The sequence below is a fragment of the Corythoichthys intestinalis genome, chromosome 3 (assembly GCF_030265065.1).
Source record: "Corythoichthys intestinalis isolate RoL2023-P3 chromosome 3, ASM3026506v1, whole genome shotgun sequence".
NCBI lineage: Eukaryota > Metazoa > Chordata > Actinopteri > Syngnathiformes > Syngnathidae > Corythoichthys > Corythoichthys intestinalis.
This window is the reverse complement of record NC_080397.1, coordinates 25,518,797-25,538,572: the sequence shown is the minus strand read 5'-3', so window position 1 is coordinate 25,538,572 and position 19,776 is coordinate 25,518,797. Positions and strand designations below refer to the sequence as shown.

At 42.0% G+C, this 19,776-nt stretch overlaps 1 protein-coding gene across 1 annotated transcript in view; it reads left to right on the top strand.

The window, feature by feature from the left end:
• The window catches only part of LOC130913795 (RILP-like protein 1), a 34,638-nt gene extending 15,132 nt beyond the window's left edge, over positions 1-19,506 (top strand). The window contains exons 4-8 of the mRNA XM_057832658.1: positions 2,235-2,423; positions 2,510-2,608; positions 12,131-12,270; positions 18,726-18,833; positions 18,909-19,506. Coding sequence (XP_057688641.1) covers positions 2,235-2,423; positions 2,510-2,608; positions 12,131-12,270; positions 18,726-18,833; positions 18,909-19,002 — 630 coding nt within the window. The 3' untranslated portion in view covers positions 19,003-19,506. The remainder of the gene's footprint in view (positions 1-2,234; positions 2,424-2,509; positions 2,609-12,130; positions 12,271-18,725; positions 18,834-18,908) is intronic.
• The last annotated feature ends 270 nt before the right edge of the window (positions 19,507-19,776 follow it).

The window sequence follows — 19,776 nt, the reverse complement described above, 5'->3', positions numbered from 1 at the left end:
GTTATTCCAGATGCAGAACTTTTAAAACCAGGATTAACTACAGCGGTAACACTGCAAGCATGCGAAATAGTACAGAGATCTGTGAGAACAAAGTATATTGGTTAAAAGAAGTCTTATTTCTAAAGACACTTTGTTTGTTTCCAGAAAATGTGAAATTCATTCCACCAATGTAAATTTTATTGAATTGTTGAGAGAATTAAGTACTGCCTTTAAAACAGCTAATGTTTTTGCACCTTCTTGTGAAAAAGAGCATCTCAAGGTCAGCTGTGTGTTGTATAGGCATGTTGAGAAATAAGTACTGCCTTTAAAATGGTTAATGTTTTTGCTCTTTCTTGTAAAAAAATAAAATAAAAAAGTAGTTTAAGGGCAGCTTTTTGTTGTATGGGCATGTTTCCATCGTTCCTGTTGAATCATTAGGATATTTTAAATAAATAATGGACATAAATTTGTTTGGCTACTTTATTAATTAGTAATGTATGATGCATCGATAATCGTGATCATCGTCAATACTAGGCCTGAACGATACTGAAAAAAACTATCGTTGCGATTTTTGGGGGGTTTGCGATATATTGGGATATTATATTGCGATATTAAAACTAGAAGAATTTTGACAGACAACTCGAATAGCTCTGTTTGGGATAGGCCTGAACTAGGGCTGAACGATATTGGAAAAAAACTGGCTTTGCGACTTTTTGGGGATTGCGACATGTATTGCAATATCAGAACTAGAATAATTTGAATAGATATGCTTTGAAAGACTTTGGTTGACTCAACATGACCACATTGTATTAATATAATATTGTTTATTCCAGGCTAAGAAGGTTCATTTGTGAATGATGAAGATTGCTGTGTATAAAAGGCAGATGTGGGTAGTAACGCGTTACATTTGAGTACATTTTTGAGGAAAATGTATACTAGTTTTAGTAAGCCATACGCTACTCGTACGCCACTACTTTGGGCTACACTAGAGTCGTTACATTTTTCCTCTTTATTCTACATATTGCCTTTATTTTTGCCAGAGAGGCTCAACAGACTCAAGCTTGCCGTTCTTCTATCACATCACCTGTTCAATGACATGTTGTCCTTAAAGCACCGTAAAAAATTAAGTACTTGCTGTATGTGGTTATAAAAAAAAATGCTATATTTAAAAATTAAAAAAGAACAAATAAATAAATAAAACATCATACTCAGTTACTCACAATGTAACTCATGACTTGAGAATTATTTTCACCAAATACTTTTTTACTTGCACTTGAGTACATTTTTTGGATGACTACTTTTACTTGAGTAATATTATTTTGAAGTAACTTGAGGACAATTTTTAGCTACTCTACCCACCTCTGATAAGAGGGATCCAGGACGCCACGTCTCTGCACACTTGCTGCTTTTATGAAGCAAAAAAAAAATTGCACGTCTTGCGTAGTATTGCGCATGCGCACATTGCGATGGTGAAGTTTAAACGATATATTGTGCAGGCCTAATGTTTACTTTGTAATCGCTGTATTCGCCGCTATTTTTAACACAGTTGCAATTTCTGATCGGTCGGAAAATTTGACAGAACACCGGGCACATGAGCACAATAAGCCGAGTATAGTGATCTCCCGGTTGGGGGGATGTGCGACAAGCCGCCGGTGTTGTGTCGAAAAATAGCCGGCCCGCGTGCTTGTCAGCCACAAAATGCAAGCCACCTACATATTAAAATGATCCAAGTATTTGACATAATACAAAAGACGATGTTTACTCACTTCCTCGTAAGTCCCATGGTCCCACAGTAGTAGGGCTTGTTTTGGCCAATATCCACCGGTGAATGGGAACCTTTTGAAACCCCAAAAACGCCTCTCCCTCGTACAGCAAGATTTTTCTGCAGCCGTTTGGCTGGCGTGATGCGAAAAATAAACGTATTAATCCGAAAAATCAGCTGAATCCTTAGTCCTTCTCATACAACAGTACGGCTGTACAGTGAAGAGGACTCCTTCGTCCGTACACTTCACAGCGACCTCTTTCTCAACTAGAGACTGTTGCCGGAAGTCACTCATTTTCATGGCGCGGAATTAAAAAAACTAAATAAATATAGCGATCGCTTCCACACACATCCAAGCGGACCATTTCATACAGGAGCATAAAATACCGCGTGTATTATGAAATAAACATGCTTTTTCGTGTCACAGGCACTTTAACAGCGGTCTTTAGGATGTGCGATTAGTTTGCGAAATTTAAATTTGTTGTCCGTTCAGCTTCAGAGACAGCAGAAGCGCCTGATCCGGATCAATCAGGATCTCCGTCAGAGGTTGTGCGCTGCGGCCGAAGTGGAGGCCGCGCTGCGGCGAGAGTCCGGGCGGCTCGGGCGGGAGCTGCGCGAGCTGGAACTGGAGCGGCTACTGGCCCGGACGGAAGCCCGGAACGAGACTTCCATTTCCCCGCAGGTGAGGGAAAAGCGGTTGCTTGTCACTTATCTGGAAAAGGGTGATTTCTATTTGACAAATGAGGGTGCTTTACGTCTGGCAATGAGGTGCGCGAGTGTGTCGAGGCCAACTCTGTGTGGGCCGAGTGCGGAGGAGATCCGTACTGCCTCCCTGGCGCCGCTGGACCGGACACACGATTTGCAATGGTGAGAAACACACAATGAATACCAATCTTTTTTCAATGCAGTGCTTTTGTTTGTATGTATGTTTGTGTTCAAGATATAACCCAAGATGTGGTTAAGGCATTATTTGTGTGTAATATGAAACAAAACAGATGATTTAATTTTGGTGTGATGAGCTCAAAGGTCACAGGAGTCAGGAAGGGAATTTCTTAAACCCTCCTCTGGTTTTCAACGATGATTTTTCCTCCAAAATAGATTTTTCTACTATTTTGTTTAATATTTTAAATTTAAATTTTTAAAAAATTATTCAAGTGATTCATTAATTAACCCTTTCGGGGGCAGTGGTGACTATTTTTGGACGGCTTTTCAAAAGTTGACACCGAACACTTTTTGGAGAGCAAATCACTATTTTTGGTCATTTAAAAAAAATCAATATTAGTAATTATTAGGGCTGTCAAACGATTAAAATTTTTAATCGAGTTAATTACAGCTTAAAAATTAATTAATCGTAATTAATCGCAATTAATCGCAATTCAAACCATCTATAAAATATGCCATATTTTTCTGTAAATTATATATATATTCTGTAAAATAAATTGTTGGAATGGAAAGATAAGACACAAGATGGATATATACAGTGGGGAGAACACGTATTTGATACATTGGCAGTGTATCAAATACGTGTTCTCCCCACTGTACATTCAACATACGGTACATAAGGACTGTAGTGGGCATTTCACTCTACTGTCATTTAAATCTGTCTATGCTGTCCTCACTCCGAAGCGTCTACTTTTTCCAAAGCTAGACAACTAGTGAACGATGCCTTAATAATCAAACTTCTCCCTTTTTCATCTGATTTATTAATAAAATAGCCTCAAACCATTGTCCTCTTTAGACCGTCCTAAAACTACAACAAAAAGAAGTACACAAGCATTTCATTAGCAACAACGTTAGCTTAGCACGCTATACAGGTTCACCAAACATAAACAAAAAGCGTCTCATACAAAAAATAGAACATTTCGCTTACTAACATAATATGTTCATTCTTTACAACAACCATACTTACGGACAAATCTTGTCTAAGGATCATATAAGCACAACATTACAACGTAGGCGTCAGCCCGAGACGTCGTGCAGCCATATTGAACTGGCAAGAAAAAAAATCGCGACCACAAGAGTTCGCTGTTAGACAGCACAAAAAGCCTGCTGTAAAACTTACCAAAAGGCAGAATACTGTCTGAGCGGGACATGTGCGTTAATTGCGTTAAATATTTTAACGTGATTAATTTAAAAAATTAATTACCGCGCATAACGCGATAATTTTGACAGCCCTAGTAATTATTATTATATACAGTGTTGTTAACAACAGTGTTATTGATTTCAGTAGTGAGTAATCTCATTAATTACTTTTCCTAAGGGGCGCGTGACTATAGTTTGGTCGCGTGAACCGTGAGTTGTCTGATTTTGTCACAGCTTCCTGGGAGAGAGCAGAGTGGGTTGGGGAGAGGAGGGAAGGGGGTGGTGATGCCTTTGCAAACGTGATGATGATTGGCTAAGTGGCTCGGCGCGTTAGCATAGCATTCGCGTTTTTGTTAGTATTAGCATTCAGCGTGGCGAGCATCATCTTAAACTCTCGGGCAACTTTTTTATTTATTTTATTTTTTATTTACATTCAGTTCATGGCGTCCAGGTGGGTGCAATTAATTGAAAAAAATGTACTGTTTTCCTGCTGAGTGTGCATTATCGGCACTAAGTTGGCGTTGTCCTTGTAGATGCTACAGTATAATGATAGTTTTTGTTCTACTAGTCCTTCTAAAAAAATTCACATATTGTGATAAAGTTCATTATTTTCTGTAATGTACTGATAAACATTAGACTTTCATATATTTTAGATTACACGCAACTGAAGTAGTTCAAGCTTTTTATTGTTTTAATATTGATGATTTTGGCAAAAAAGTCAAGAAGAAAACAAAAATCCCTATCTCAAAAAATTAGCATATCATGAAAAGGTACTCTAAAGAAGCTACTAACCTAATCATCTGAATCAACGAATTAACTCCAAACCCCTGCGAAAGATTCCTGAGGCTATTAAAAACTCCCAGCCTGGTTCATTACTCAAAACCGCAATCATGGGCAAGACTGCCGACCTGACTGCTGTCCAAAAGGCCATCATTGACACCCTCAAGCAAGAGGCTAAGACACAGAAAGAAATTTCTGAGTGAATAGGCTGTTCCCAGAGTGCTGTGTCAAGGCACTTCAGTGGGACGTCTGTGGGAAGGAAAAAGTGGCAGGAAACGCTGAACAACCAGAAGAGGTGACTGCACCCTGAAAAAAATTTGTGGAGAAGGGCCGATTCCAAGCCTTGGGGGACCTGCAGAAACAGTGGACTGAGTCTGGAGTAGAAACATCCAGAGACACCATACACAGGCGTGTGCTGGAATTGGGCCACAGGTGCAGCATTCCCCAGGTCAAGCCACTTTTGAACCTGAAACAGCGGCAGAAGCGCCTGACCTGGGCTACAGAGAAGCAGCACTGGACTGTTGCTCAGTGGTCCAAAGTACTTTTTTCAGATGAAAACAGTTTGGAGGAAGACTGGGGAGAAGGAAATGCCAAAATGCCTGAAGTCCAGTGTCAAGTACCCACAGTCAGTGATGGTCTAGGGTGCCCTGTCAGCTGCTGGTGTTGGTCTACTGTGTTTTTTTCAAGGGCAGGGTCAATGCAGCTAGCTATCAGGAGATTTTGGAGCACTTCATGCTTCCATCTGCTGAAAAGCTTTATGGAGATGAAGATTTCATTTTACAGCACGACCTGGCACCTGCTCACAGTGCCAAAACCACTGCTAAATGGTTTACTGACCATGGCATTACTGTGCTCAATTGGCCTGCCAACTCTCCTGACCTGAACCCCATAGAGAATCTGTGGGATATTGTGAAGAGGAAGTTGAGAGACACCAGATCCAACACTGTGGATGAGCTTAAGGCCGCTATCGAAGCATCCTGGGCCTCTATAACACGTCAGCAATGACACAGGCTGATTGCCTCCATGCCACGCCGCGTTGAAGCAGTCATTTCTGCAAAAGGATTCCCGACTAAGTATTTAGTGCATAGCTGATATAATTTATTGAAGGTTGACTTTTTTTGTATTAAACACTTTTTGTATTGGTCGGATGAAATATGCTAATTTTTTTAGTTGGGGATTTTTTTTTTCTTGACTTTTTTTGCCCAAATCATCAATATTAAAACAATAAAAGGCTTGAACTACTTCAGTTGTGTGTAATGAATCCAAAATATATGAAAGTCTAATATTTATCCGTACATTAAAGAAAATAATGAACTTTATCACACAATATGCTAATTTTTTTTTAGAAGGACTTGTATATTACAAAAAATAGTCACTTGCCCTAAACTTTTCTTGAATGACGTATCCATGAACCTTGTGTGATGTTTTTTAATCAAAACAAGTGGAGCAACGACAGGAGATTCAGAGTCTTACCTGCATATTGAAAAATTTGGGGTGTGACGATACACACAAATCACAGTTCAGTGCGTACCTCGGTACGGGGATCACAGTTCGGTGTGGGTTCAGGACAACAGGAAAAACAAAAAGGCTTTTTTTCTCACAGCATTTGAAAGTTAAAGTGTGTATACTGTTACACCTTTAGATAGGTGTATTTTTTACAAATAAAAATGTAAAAAGTGTGACCTATGTATTTTTTTTTTTTTTTGAATGGAAAAAATCAGTTTAATTCCATCAGTTAATATTAACATCTTTGATGTGAAAGATGTCATAAATATAATGTGTAGGACATGAAAAGTAATGTCAGTTACTTTGCTGAGTAACTGATTACTCTTACAATAAGGTAACTGAGTTACTAACTGAATTACTTTTTGGGAGAAGTAATTTGTAACCAACTACGGTAATTACTTTTTTAAAGTAAGATTAACAACACTGATTAGATGGGGCTTTGCAAGGCAAAGGCCCATATAGAAAATTCTGTTGTTGTTTTTTTTTTCCAATAGCGTTTCTTCAGCGCGCCACACAGCCCGATACGTTTGACCGATTGGCACGGTTCCAATATCGAAATGACCGGAAATTCTACAATTTTTGACCAAATCACAAAATTTACTCATCAAAAATTCCAGGACTGGAAGGGATATAAAAGTTGTATACAGAATTTGGGAAAAACCTACTATTTCTCCAAACTTACCCATTCATTACTATTTGTATACCACTGACAGCCATGTACGTGCAAATTTCCTATTCATTTTCAACAGCAGGTAAACCTAGGTCTTTGTGATTTTTCACCATTTACCATGACAGCCCATTGATATTAAACTGGCACCTATGTAAGCCGATGTTATTGACAGCCATCCACCTCCATGCCATTGACGGCCATGTAGGTCCAAATTTCCCGCTCATTTTCAATGGCAGAACATGTGTGCTTGTGATTTTTGACCAAAAACCTACTATTTCAGCCCATTGACATTCAACTCGCGCCCAAGTAATTCGATGCCATTGACAGCCATGCAACCGAGCGTGTCCCCGAAATGTGCCCAAATCAACAGAAAGTGACATGATAGATCTGTATCTACCACAGCAGAGCCCCATCGTACAGTAATTTCTCCAGAAATTTTAGTATCTAGTTTTATATGTATATAATATACTAGCGGTGCAACGGTTTGCGGTTCAAAGCCGAACCGTTCGGTTCACCCTTTACGGTTCAATACGCCTTTATGAACCGCGCCTTTTCGGTTTTGCAATTAATTTATTCTGAACGCTTGTGGAATGAATTGATCTAGCTCTGTGTGCCTGTGTGTGACGTGAAGCACCGCTGTGGAGAAATTCCCGCCCCGCAAGTAAATGTCGGATCGCTGTCAAGCACCTGTGTAATAGAAGCCGAGTAACACCCTCTCTCGCTTACGAGCGAAGTGAAAGTGAAGAGACCGAATTTTGAGGAAGCACCGGCTTCTTTCAAATCTGCGGCGTGGCAACATTTTGGTTTCCCCGTGGATTACAATGCGGAGGGAGAGAAAATATTGAAGAAAAAAAAAATTGCAAGCATTGCTCAGCGCTTGTTCCCCATGCTAATGGCAACACTTTTATAATATGACTCCGGCACCTCAGCCAGCATCACCCACAGATATCACTTTCTCAGGGTAGGACAACCCCGAAGATGACACCAGTGAAAACACACGGCGGGCTTCATTAATTTATTTGCAACGCTTGACCCGCGTTACATTGTTTCCCCGCGAACATATTTCACCAACAACGTAAACCCCGACATTTATGAAATGGCACGCAAAGCCATCGAAGATGATTTCGCTAAAGCACACAGTTTCGCCCTGACCACTGATAGTTGGAAGTTGGACGTCCCGTGCTACAGAGTGCTACTACCTAACTGTGACGGTCCACTATAATTCATACCTGTCAAATTGTACGGTCTCGTTGTAATTTGTACAAGTGAGCACTCATTTTTAAATGTGTATGCCGTACGTTACGTTCAAAATCTGCACGTTTTTCGTGCATTGCGTTTTTTTTTTTCATCCGTTCGGATTTGGTCACCGTTTCTGCAACGAGACAATGCGTTTGTGGAATGACGTGAGAAAAGTCAGAGACTTGGAGAGGGAAGAGTGTTGAGACGCTGTAGCAAACACGATGCTAGGCTAGGTGGCTCCAATATTACCTGACTTAGCCGACAACATACAATCTACGCCTAGATATCTCATGCATATAGATCTACATGCGAAATGACAGATTCGGTAGCGTTAGTAAACAGCCGCCATTTTAGAGCAGTAAACTTCTCAGAAAGGCTCTGTTGTAGTAAACCTTACAAGCGAACCTAAGCAACTTTTTATCTAAAATACTCCTAAATCGGCAAATCTTGACTTGAGTCTATCTTTAAAGGATGAAACAGTTTTAAAATGTTCACATGTCGAAAGTAGACAGAAGGGAACATCAACTTCAACGGTTGATTCACAACATTAAATGACCTCAAAACATAACAAAGGTTACTATGTTTTTTTTTTTTTTATGGAAAAAAAACAACAACAAAAAACATGAACGGTATCACCAGTTACTTTGCCAAGTAACTTTTTTACTACTGTGTGTGTATTTCAGTAGTCAGTCACTACATTAGCCAAAGCGCTAAGAGGCATTTTAACAGTCGAAAATGTTTACATTTTAGGTGTTTATTTCATTTTTTAAAAAAGCAAAATAAAGGCAGTTTAAAAAAAAAAAAAAAAGCAAAATGCAAACCGAAACCGAACCGAAACCGTAATCCCAAAACCGAGGTTCAAACCGAACCGTGGGCTAACTGAACCGTTGCACCCCTAATATATACATATGTATACATATGTATTCATTTATTAAAAAATGTTAAGAATTATCATATTTTTTAAATAATTATAAATCAATCTATAAATTAATTGTTAATAAAAGCTAAATCAATGAAAATTAAAATTAATAATTAACAGCTCGTGATAAAAAAATCATTAGAAAAGTGACACATAAGTGGTTTCAAACCAATAGGAAGTGACCCGGAATGCTAAAAAAATTTACAGGAAGTGAATAATTAACAGCTAGTGACCCAAAATCAATAGAAAGTGACCTGAAATCTAAAGGAAGTAAATGTGGAAATGCCCAAAAATCATCAGGAAGTGACCAATGAAGAGATTGTGACCTGGAAAGGAATTGATGCAAAATGTACAGGAAGTGACCCATAAGTACAATAAAATGAACTCATTTCCTGTCGTTGACAATGATCAGAATCCTGGCTGTGACTGCTCGTTTTTTTTATTTTTCAATGCCATTGACGGCGCTAGACATCCAATCCATTTTGACTGGGAGAAGCAACATTCATTAGCCCCTCCCAGTCCAAAGCACTATAGTGGCAGCCAATAAGTTCAATGAATAAGGGTAAAAAAAAAAAAAAAAAAAAAAAGTCATCAAATCATCATTAATTCATATTTCTGTATTTACTATTACATACTCCACTATGACTGTTTAACCCTTTAACACCTAAGCCTATTTTGGCCGAATTTGCATGCCTTTGATGTTGCCTTTATATTTCAAAGAAAAAACTGTTCACAATGGCCAAATTGGGTCCCTTTTTTCAGGATACCTTGAACTTCATGTCCAAACTGTTGCATTTTTTCACTGAACAACTTTAATCCACATTTTGGACCCAAAAAGACAAAAAAATCCCAAAATCTTTTTTCAAAATTTGTAATGTTGAATTCCCACTGACAACCAAACATGCTCGACCAACCGTTTTGAAGCTTGATAATATTTATTTAACTTGCCAAGATAAACATTCAGTTGAAAAAAAATAGATTGAATAGTTTTATGTTTGACAATTCAACACAAACAGCAGCTATGGTCATAGGCGTTTTTGGCCTTCACACATACTATGGTCAAAACATGTTATATACAGTGCAAAATAGTGAGAATTTAAAAAAAATATATATTATCCAACACAAAAAGGGTTTGGAGGATATCTCTTTGTGAAGTTAGGTATTGTACCCATCACCTTATCAAAGGTATATATGTACATGCAATCAAGCTTCTCGAACACACATCTATATAAAAATTGAAAAGATTCATAGTGAAGAAAAAATAACAAACATTGAAAAAAAAGTATTTTCAAAAATATTGACAAGTAGTTCAGTTCAATTCAAATTTTTTTAGGCATGCGACCCAAGTTTTTTTTTTTTTTTTTTTTTTTGCGCACTCAATAAAGTTTTGTTTTTGAACATGTCACTAAGCAGCGTCACATACAACGTCACACAGCCTACTCATCCGCGGTCACTTCTACTCGCCGAGACGCCGACTGATCCGAGGAAAACAATGACAAATACAGCTCATCCTATTCCTTTAGTTGATGAAATAACGCATTAGTTTGCGCTAAATTTAGTTTTCGATTCATTCTGCACGTTTCAAAGTCGGTCGCTCAAACCAACCGGCCGTTGCTTGCGTCGCATGCCTCCCTTTCATTAGTTGGCGCCTCGTTCGGAAATTTATTGAAAATGATCACATTCGGTTCGTCCTTCTTGACATCAGAACGGCTATTGGGATATGTAGTCTTTTGTGCTGCTTTCGGTTTTGAAAAAGGACACGAAATGATGGAAATATGGAGATAGATACATGGTCAATGCAGCGTTTTAATGCATATTTGTGAGTGCAATAAAACTATAAAACTCAAATGACATTATTTCCCGTTTTTCTTGGTCGATTGACTTCAAATAAAAACTGGTGTGGACATCAACTTCCGTACTTTCAAACGAGAGCAACCAGGGCCACGTGGGTGACGTAATTACAGTGTTACGAGGCTTCAAAGATGATACGCGTAAACGTGTCGCATCCGACACGTTCGGTGTTAAAGGGTTAAAAATAATAATTTAAGATTATTTTTCAACAAAAATTTTCAAATGTTCCATTCTGGAATTATTGTATATATGGTGGAAAACACTCAGGTGACTTGAAGTTCCGCTCTGAGGCCAAATTTTAAAATTGTCCTACAGTGGGGAGAACAAGTATTTGATACACCCACTGGCAGTGTATCAAATACTTGTTCTCCCCACTGTATATGCATGTATGATACATCATTGGAAAGCTTTAAATCTCAATTTTCTGGGGGAAGAAACATTTTGAACAGGAGGGCATTTAAAAAAAAAACTTATTAAACACGCCATGATTTTAACGAGATATTATTACGTACTTACCTCTTTTCAATCTAAAAACTCCATGTAGCATGTATCACCGAGTGTCAAGACACAGCTGTGAATAGCCACAGCCGGATTTTTGGGGGATATTATGGGTGAAACATATATACTGTATAACAGACATCAAGGAGTGGTCGAGATTTTCATATATTTACCCTTTTAAACGTTTTTTTTTTCTCTCCAATTTTCTTTGTTTGGATCGATTATTTATCATCTAAAATATTGGGGAAAATGCGACAGTAACGAAAAAAATACAATTAAGCGATAGTTATGAGGTAGGTATCCGTGACTTATTTACAGACGCTAATTTTTTTATTGTGACGTAATTGGTTTTTACTAAATATTAGACATCAATTAATGATTTTAAGATTAAAATGAGACATTTCGAATAATAAATAGGATTACTTAACTTCTTGTTATGGCTAGGTTGAAACAAAATCGGTTGCGCGACGTCTGTAAGCGGGGGTTTCCCAGGTAAAACGGACAAATTAAAAATTGTTTGGGGGCTTAATCCGCCATGAATCTGCTATGACAGCATATAGACATAATTGTTCTATCAAACACAACAGTTCTTTTGGCTTAAAATACAGCAGTTTATATTAAAGAGGGGTGCAAGAGCAGAAACTGCTTTTTCAGCCTTGTCTGTTTTCTGCCAAATAATTAAAAAAAAAAATATTTACATATATTTAATCTTGTCTTGCCTTTTTTGTAATATTCTTCCACTGTCATTTTTTCCCTGTCTAATATTTATATATTTTTTGCCATTAGCTCTGTCCTGTATATAATTTTTGAAATATCTTTTGATATTTGTGCCTAATGTGCTGAGGACACGCCCGAGGACGAAGAGGAAGCCGAGTCAGTAGCTCCTCACTTTAGCGTGCAGGAGCTGGGTGACGTCCTAGAGGAGCGAAACCAACTCAAGGCTCAAGTTTTTCTCCTGCAGGAAGAGCTAGCCTACTACCAAAGGTACCATTTATTTATATTATTATTATTTTTAACTAGGAAATGGAAAAATTGTGTGGGGATGCTTGCTCTTCTAATCTGCAAACACCCATGAATGACTTCCTGTTAATTTGGGATCACATGCAGGTCACTTCCTCTTCATTTTGGGGTGTTTTCGGATTGATTTTGGGTCACTCCATATTGATTTTGGGGCATTTATAGGTCACATCCTATTCATTTTGGCTCACTCCCTGATGATTTTCGGGCATTCCTGGGTCACTTCCTGTTAGTTTTAGGTACCTTCCTGTTGATATTCAGTCACTTCCTCTTGATTTGGGGATTTACAGGTCACTTCCTGTTGATTTTGGGTAACCTCGTCATGGGAAAAACCGAGTAAGATGACATGTTTGTTCTATACCAGGGGCCAGTATCGGTTAAAAGCGGCGAGTTTTTATTGAGTCTTTATTTACTTTTCATTGCCTCAAAATAGCGAAATACATTGTGCTTTCCTGTAATAGTTTTAAAACAGAGTGTTGATCTGTTGACCACATTGGTGTAACGGTACACAAAAATCTCAGTTCGGTACGTACCTCGGTTTTGAGGTCATGGTTCGGTTCATGTTCGGTACAGTGAGAAAACAAAATGCAAAATATAAATGTTCTAGTTGTTTATTACACACCTCTGTGCTTTCAACAATAGGAACATTAGCCTATACAAAGCTAGAATTCTGCTCAAAAAGTAGCGGGTATTTAAAGATAATAATCCAACAACAATTTGCCTTTCAGACCCCGCGTATTGGTCAGCTTTCTTTCTGAAAGAAAGAAGAAAAAAAGAAGTCCTGTGCTAAAGAGAAAAGCTATCCCAATGACAAAGATTTTAACATGTATTTTACAAATGAAATGCCTCAATTAATCATTTTTTTTCTTATGAACGGTTTTCAAAAGCTTTATTGGTAGATTTTCTCAAGTTAAAGCGCCACACAGAAATGAATAAATTTAATTGTGTAAGCAGGATCTGTGTATTATTCTTATTATTTAATTTCAGGTGTTTTAGCTCATTTCAATTTATTTTATTTAAATGGGCTATTATTTATTTTATTATGTGTTTATATTTTACAAATGTGATGTAGTATTCATGTGTATTGTATATTTTTATGTTCTATAACTTTAGTTCCTATGTGAATATTACCGGTAGTTCCTACTTGTTTTGTTGTGGTAGGAGGGTTTTGTATTGAACATGGGGCCGTGTTGGTTATTATTATAGCAGAGAAGACAGCTATCAACAAAGACAAGTCAACTGTGCCCCGATCTACCACTCAAGAGATCTGATGGACTCAAAAAGTGGGTTACGACTGCATATTAGTTTGAAAATCGACCGGATCCACGTATTTTTACACGGGTGACTCCCGGTCTTCCCGATCTTAGCTACCGATAGTAGTATTGACGCAGGAGGGTCGCGTCTCGCGTCAAATAATAAACTCTGCCGTTCTTTTCGCGTGCGTCGTGTTGAGCCGCTTCTGGGATGCGTCTAACATGCGGCCGCACTGCGACTGGTGTGCATTGGCTGATCGACTTTAACGCCCGCGTTTCACTGCATTCTTGCAGCGGCCACGTTGTTGCGGTGTTGAAGTTTCTGGGTTATACTGTCCTACCGTGTTGGTCCTCCACAATATGTGATGAATATGTATTAGTCTTTTTATATCCTGTTTTATTTTTGTAGGTTACTTAGTGTTCACTTAAGTCAGCTTTGTCTTTCTCCCCTAATCACCCGAGTGCCTACACCTGTTTCCCATTAGCCGTACTTCTTAAATACTCCTTGTTTGTTGTCCTTTGCCAGTGTGTTTTCTGTGTCTAGAGACCACTACGTCACAGCCCTCCTTGCAGCTATGTTTTTGCCTTGCTATATTTTTGCCTTTGCCTGTTTTTGTTGGAACTTTGTATCCTCTTTTCACGTTTCCTTTTTGAATTAAACATTTATTGGACAGCGCTAATCTCTCATCTCGTGCATTTGAGTTCAGCCGTGTGTGCCCCATTATTGACAGTTCATTGAAAATAGTTGGAAACCATTATTTATTTATTTTTATATTTGGAGTAAAATTTTTAAATTTTACAGACGAAAACATTCTACATAGACTCTAAAACTAGACGAAATTAGTGTTGAGTTTTCGTCCAAACAAAAAATAGACGAAGACACATTTTGAGATTACTAAAATATGACTAAAACTAATAAGTATTATCGTCTAAAAGACTAAGACAAAAATTAAAAGGGCTGCTAAAAACATCACTACGCCACACTAAATGCTAATCCTAACAAGAACGCAAATGCTATGCACCTTGCCAATCAACATTGCGTTTGCAACGTCGTCACCTTCCCTTTCCCTCCTCCCACTCCTGCTCTGCGCTCTCCCAGGTACCGGTGACAAAATCAGACAACTCACGTTTCATTCAACCAAATTGTTGTAACGTGCCCATTCACATCCTCAGTAACGGTAACAGCGTTGCAAAGATGGGAAAAGTAATTACTTGGATTACTGGCAAAAATAGCGCCGTTAGGTTATTAACCAACCTGTTAAAAAGAAACAATATTCCTTTTGCGCCACGATTCGTTGCTGTGTGTCGTTTTTCTAATTCCAGCGACCACAAGAGGGCAGTGTTAACTCATTTATAAAGTACTTGGGAGGAAGGTGTTTTGGGTGTTATTTTGCTGAGCGAATTACCGGTGTTCAAAAAATGTATAAGAAATGACCTTGAAATGCACCGAAATGTACACGAGGTGATCCAAAATCAACAGAAAGGGATCTGTATGTATCCTAAAATCAACAAGGAAGTGACCAACAATCAACAATAACCGTTGACAATGACAGACATTCAATTCATTTCAATTGGGAGGACTGGCTCTGAGTCATGCTCATATTTCAGTGTATTGATGGCGTCCAAATTATTTGGACGTCTCCCACCGTCAAAGGCAGCCAATGAATGAACAAGGAAGTGACCTGAAAATCCATCCATCCATCCATCCATTATCTTCCGCTTGTTCCGGGGTCGGGTCGCGGGGGCAGCAGCTTTAACAGGGAAGCCCAGACTTCCCTCTCCCCAGCCACTTCAACCAGCTCCTCCGGCGGGATCCCAAGGCGTTCCCAGGCCAGCCGAGAGACATAGTCTCTCCAGCGTGTCCTGGGTCGTCCCCGGGGCCTCCCGCCGGTGGGACATGCCCGGAACACCTCTCCAGGGAGGCGTCCGGGAGGCATCCGAACCAGATGCCCGAGCCACCTCAGCTGGCTCCTCTCTACGCGGAGGAGTAGCGGCTCGACGCCGAGTCCCTCCCGGATGACCGAGCTTCTCACCCTATCTCTGAGGGAGAGCCCGGACACCCTGCGGAGGAAACTCATTTCGGCCGCTTGTATCCGGGATCTTGTTCTTTCGGTCACAACCCAAAGCTCGTGACCATAGGTGAGGGCAGGAACGTAGATCGACTGGTAAATCGAGAGCTTTGCCTTTCGGCTCAGCTCCTTCTTCACCACTACGGACCGGTGCAGCGTCCGCATTACTGCAGACGCCGCACCGATTCGCCTGTCGATCTCCCGCTCCCTCCTACCGTCACTCGTGAACAAGACCCCAAGATACTTGAACTCCTCCACTTGGGGCAGGATCTCATCCCCGACCCGGAGAGGGCACTCCACCCTTTTCCGACTGAGGACCATGGTCTCGGATTTGGAGGTGCTGATCTTCATCCCAACCGCTTCACACTCAGCTGCGAACCGCTCCAGTGAGAGTTGGAGGTCACGGCTTGATGAAGCCAACAGCACTAAATCATCTGCAAAAAGCAGAGATTCAATGCTGAGGTCACCAAACCGGACCCCCTCAACGCTTCGGCTGCGCCTAGAAATTCTGTCCATAAAAGTTATGAACAAAATCGGTGACAAAGGGCAGCCTTGGCGGAGTCCAACCCTCACTGGGAACGAATTCGACTTACTGCCGGCAATGCGGACCAGACTCTGACACCGGTCGTACAGGGACCGAACAGCCCTTACCAAGGGGCTCGGTACCCCGTACTCCCGGAGCACCCTCCACAGGATTCCCCTAGGCACACGGTCGAACGCCTTCTCCAAATCCACAAAACACATGTAGACTGGTTGGGCGAACTCCCATGCACCCTCGAGGACCCTGCTGAGGGTGTAGAGCTGGTCCACTGTTCCACGGCCGGGACGAAAACCACACTGCTCCTCCTGAATCCGAGATTCGACTTCCCGACGGACCCTCGTCTCCAGCACCCCTGAATAGACTTTACCGGGGAGGCTGAGGAGTGTGATTCCTCTATAATTGGAACACACCCTCCGGTCCCCCTTTTTAAAAAGGGGGACCACCACCCCGGTCTGCCAATCCAGAGGCACTGTCCCCGATGTCCACGCGATGTTGTAGAGGCGTGTCAGCCATGACAGCCCTACAACATCCAGAGCCTTTAGGAACTCCGGGCGGATCTCATCCACCCCCGGGGCCTTGCCACAGAGGAGCTTACCAACCGCCTCAGTGACTTCAACCCCAGAGATCGAAGAGCCCACCTCAGAGTCCCCAGACTCTGCTTCCTCAAAGGAAGGCGTGTCGGTGGAATTGAGGAGGGCTTCGAAGTATTCTCTCCACCGACTCACGACGTCCCGAGTCGAGGTCAGCAGTACACCATCTTCACTATACACAGTGTTAATAGTGCACTGCTTTCCTCTCCTCAGACGCCGGATGGTGGACCAGAATTTCCTCGAAGCCATCCGGAAGTCGTTTTCCATGGCCTCACCGAACTCCTCCCATGTCCGAGTTTTTGCCTCGGCGACTGCCGAGGCCGCAGTCCGCTTGGCCAGCCGGTACCTGTCAGCTGCCTCCGGAGTCCCACAGGCCAAAAAGGCCCGATAGGCCTCCTTCTTCAGCTTGACGGCATCCCTTACCGCTGGTGTCCACCAGCGGGTTCGGGGATTGCCGCCACGACAGGCACCAACCACCTTACGGCCACAGCTCTGATCGGCCGCCTCAACAATGGAGGTGCGGAACATGGCCCACTCGGACTCAATGTCCCCCACCTCCCCCGGGACAAGGGAGAAGTTCTGCCGGAGGTGGGTGTTGAAACTCTTTCTGACAGGGGATTCTGCCAGACGTTCCCAGCAGACCCTCACAATACGTTTGGGCCTGCCAGGTCTGGCCAGCATCTTCCCCCGCCATCGGAGCCAACACACCACCAGGTGGTGATCGGTTGACAGCTCCGCCCCTCTCTTCACCCGAGTGTCCAAAACATGCGGCCGCAAGTCCGATGACACGATTACGAAGTCGATCATCGAACTGCGGCCTAGGGTGTCCTGGTGCCAAGTGCACATATGGACACCCCTATGTTTGAACATGGTGTTCGTTATAGACAAACCGTGACGAGCACAGAAGTCCAATAACAGAACACCACTCGGGTTCTGATCAGGGGGGCCGTTCCTCCCAATCACGCCCCTCCAGGTCTCACTGTCATTGCCCACGTGAGCGTTGAAGTCCCCCAGTAGAACGAGGGAGTCCCCAGAGGGGGCGCTCTCTAGCACACCCTCCAAGGACTCCAAAAAGGGTGGGTATTCTGAACTGCTGTTCGGTGCATAAGCACAAACAACAGTTAGAACCCGTCCCCCCACCCGAAGGCGGAGGGAGGCTACCCTCTCGTCTACCGGGGTAAACCCCAACGTACAGGCACCAAGCCGGGGGGCAATAAGTATGCCCACACCTGCCCGGCGCCTCTCACCATGGGCAACTCCAGAGTGGAAGAGAGTCCAACCCCTCTCGAGAGGATTGGTACCAGAACCCAAGCTGTGTGTGGAGGAGAGTCCGACTATATCTAGTCGGAACTTCTCTGCCTCACACACCAGCTCAGGCTCCTTCCCTGCCAGAGAGGTGACATTCCATGTCCCAAGAGTTAGCTTCAGCAGCTGGGGGTCGGACCGCCAAGGCCCCCGCCTTTGGCTGCCGCCCAACTCCCTACGCACCCGACCCCTTTGGCCCCTCCCACAGGTGGTGAGCCCATGGGAAGGGGAACCCACGTTGCCTTTTCGGGCTGAGCCCGGCCGGGCCCCATGGGGACAGGCCCGGCCACCAGACGCTTGCCTTCGAGCCCCACCTCCAGGCCTGGCTCCAGAGGGGGGCCCCGGTAACCCGCGTCCGGGCAAGGGAAACTGGGGTTCAATAATCTTGCTCATCATAAGGGGTCTTTTTGAGCCATACTTTGTCTGGCCTCTCACCTAGGACCTGTTTGCCATGGGTGACCCTACCAGGGGCTTAAAGCCCCAGACAACATAGCTCCTAGGATCATTGAGACACGCAAACCCCTCCACCACGATAAGGTGATGACTCATGGGGGGGTGACCTGAAAATGTCCCATAATAATAGGAAGTGAAGCAAAATTTACAGGAAGAGACCCACGGTGAACCATTTTCTAGTATTATGATGATATGACTGAAATCTTGTCAGCGAGGACTCCTCGGAGGATGACTGCCGCCTCCCTCTTGGCACTTCAACTTCAGCGCCCCCGCCACGCGATGTCTCTTCTGATCTCCCGGAATCTGGAATTGGTCGCCTGTGAGTTCCATACGTTGACGTCTGTTTTGAAAGGAAGTGTCTGCATGTAAGGGTCTCTGCTTCTTTTGCTTCCAGGATCTTCACCGCCATCATGCCCATGGTGGCCGCCGGTTTAATTGCGGATGACCCCACCTTGCTGCCCATCAGCCGCCTCGTTTCCCTAGTATGACTTTTCAAATTGAGCGGCCCTCCCGCTCCAAATGGATCGGACGTCCGTTGCCGTTAATAGCAGCTGATGAGTTAAATTGTTCTGGTTGCCAATAAGTGAGAATGCGGCAATACGTGTGCAGTTAGCTTACTTTGGTGGTATTCATAAATTTCGATACTCTAATCATAAAACTCTGTTTTGTATATTTGAAAATGAAGCCAAACAATATACTGTATCGGATAAACTGAACATTGTTCAAATGTTAAAGCTGGCAAATCTTTGACATGATGTGCCTCTTTTAATACATTTAAAAAGACTGGCATATTCGGTCATGTTATTCTGATATTGTTATTATGTTGGTTGGGATTTTATTGACTGGGGATGTCCCGATCACATATTTTTGCATGTGAGTCTCGGTCACCTTATTTGGAGGATATTTCAATATCGAGTTTTGATCCGATACCTCGAAAATGTGATAAGAAGGGGGAGAAAGCATTTCAATATGTCATTTTCCCCAACAATTTGAATAAATCTATACCCAACAATTAAAATCATATAAAAGTTTATAATTAATATATACTTTAGTGTGCTTATATTTTCCCCAATGCGTTTTGATGTACTGTTCAATGTAAATTCAGGCATCCAGGGGTTAGCCAAATATCAACACCCAAAATAATCTCTTGAGAAAATGAAAGAGAGGCAATGATTGTAAAGTGTGCTTCAGTGGAACCAATTCGTTTGTGTTGACGATCTGACAAATCACATTGGTCTTATGTCATAAAACTTATTCATTTT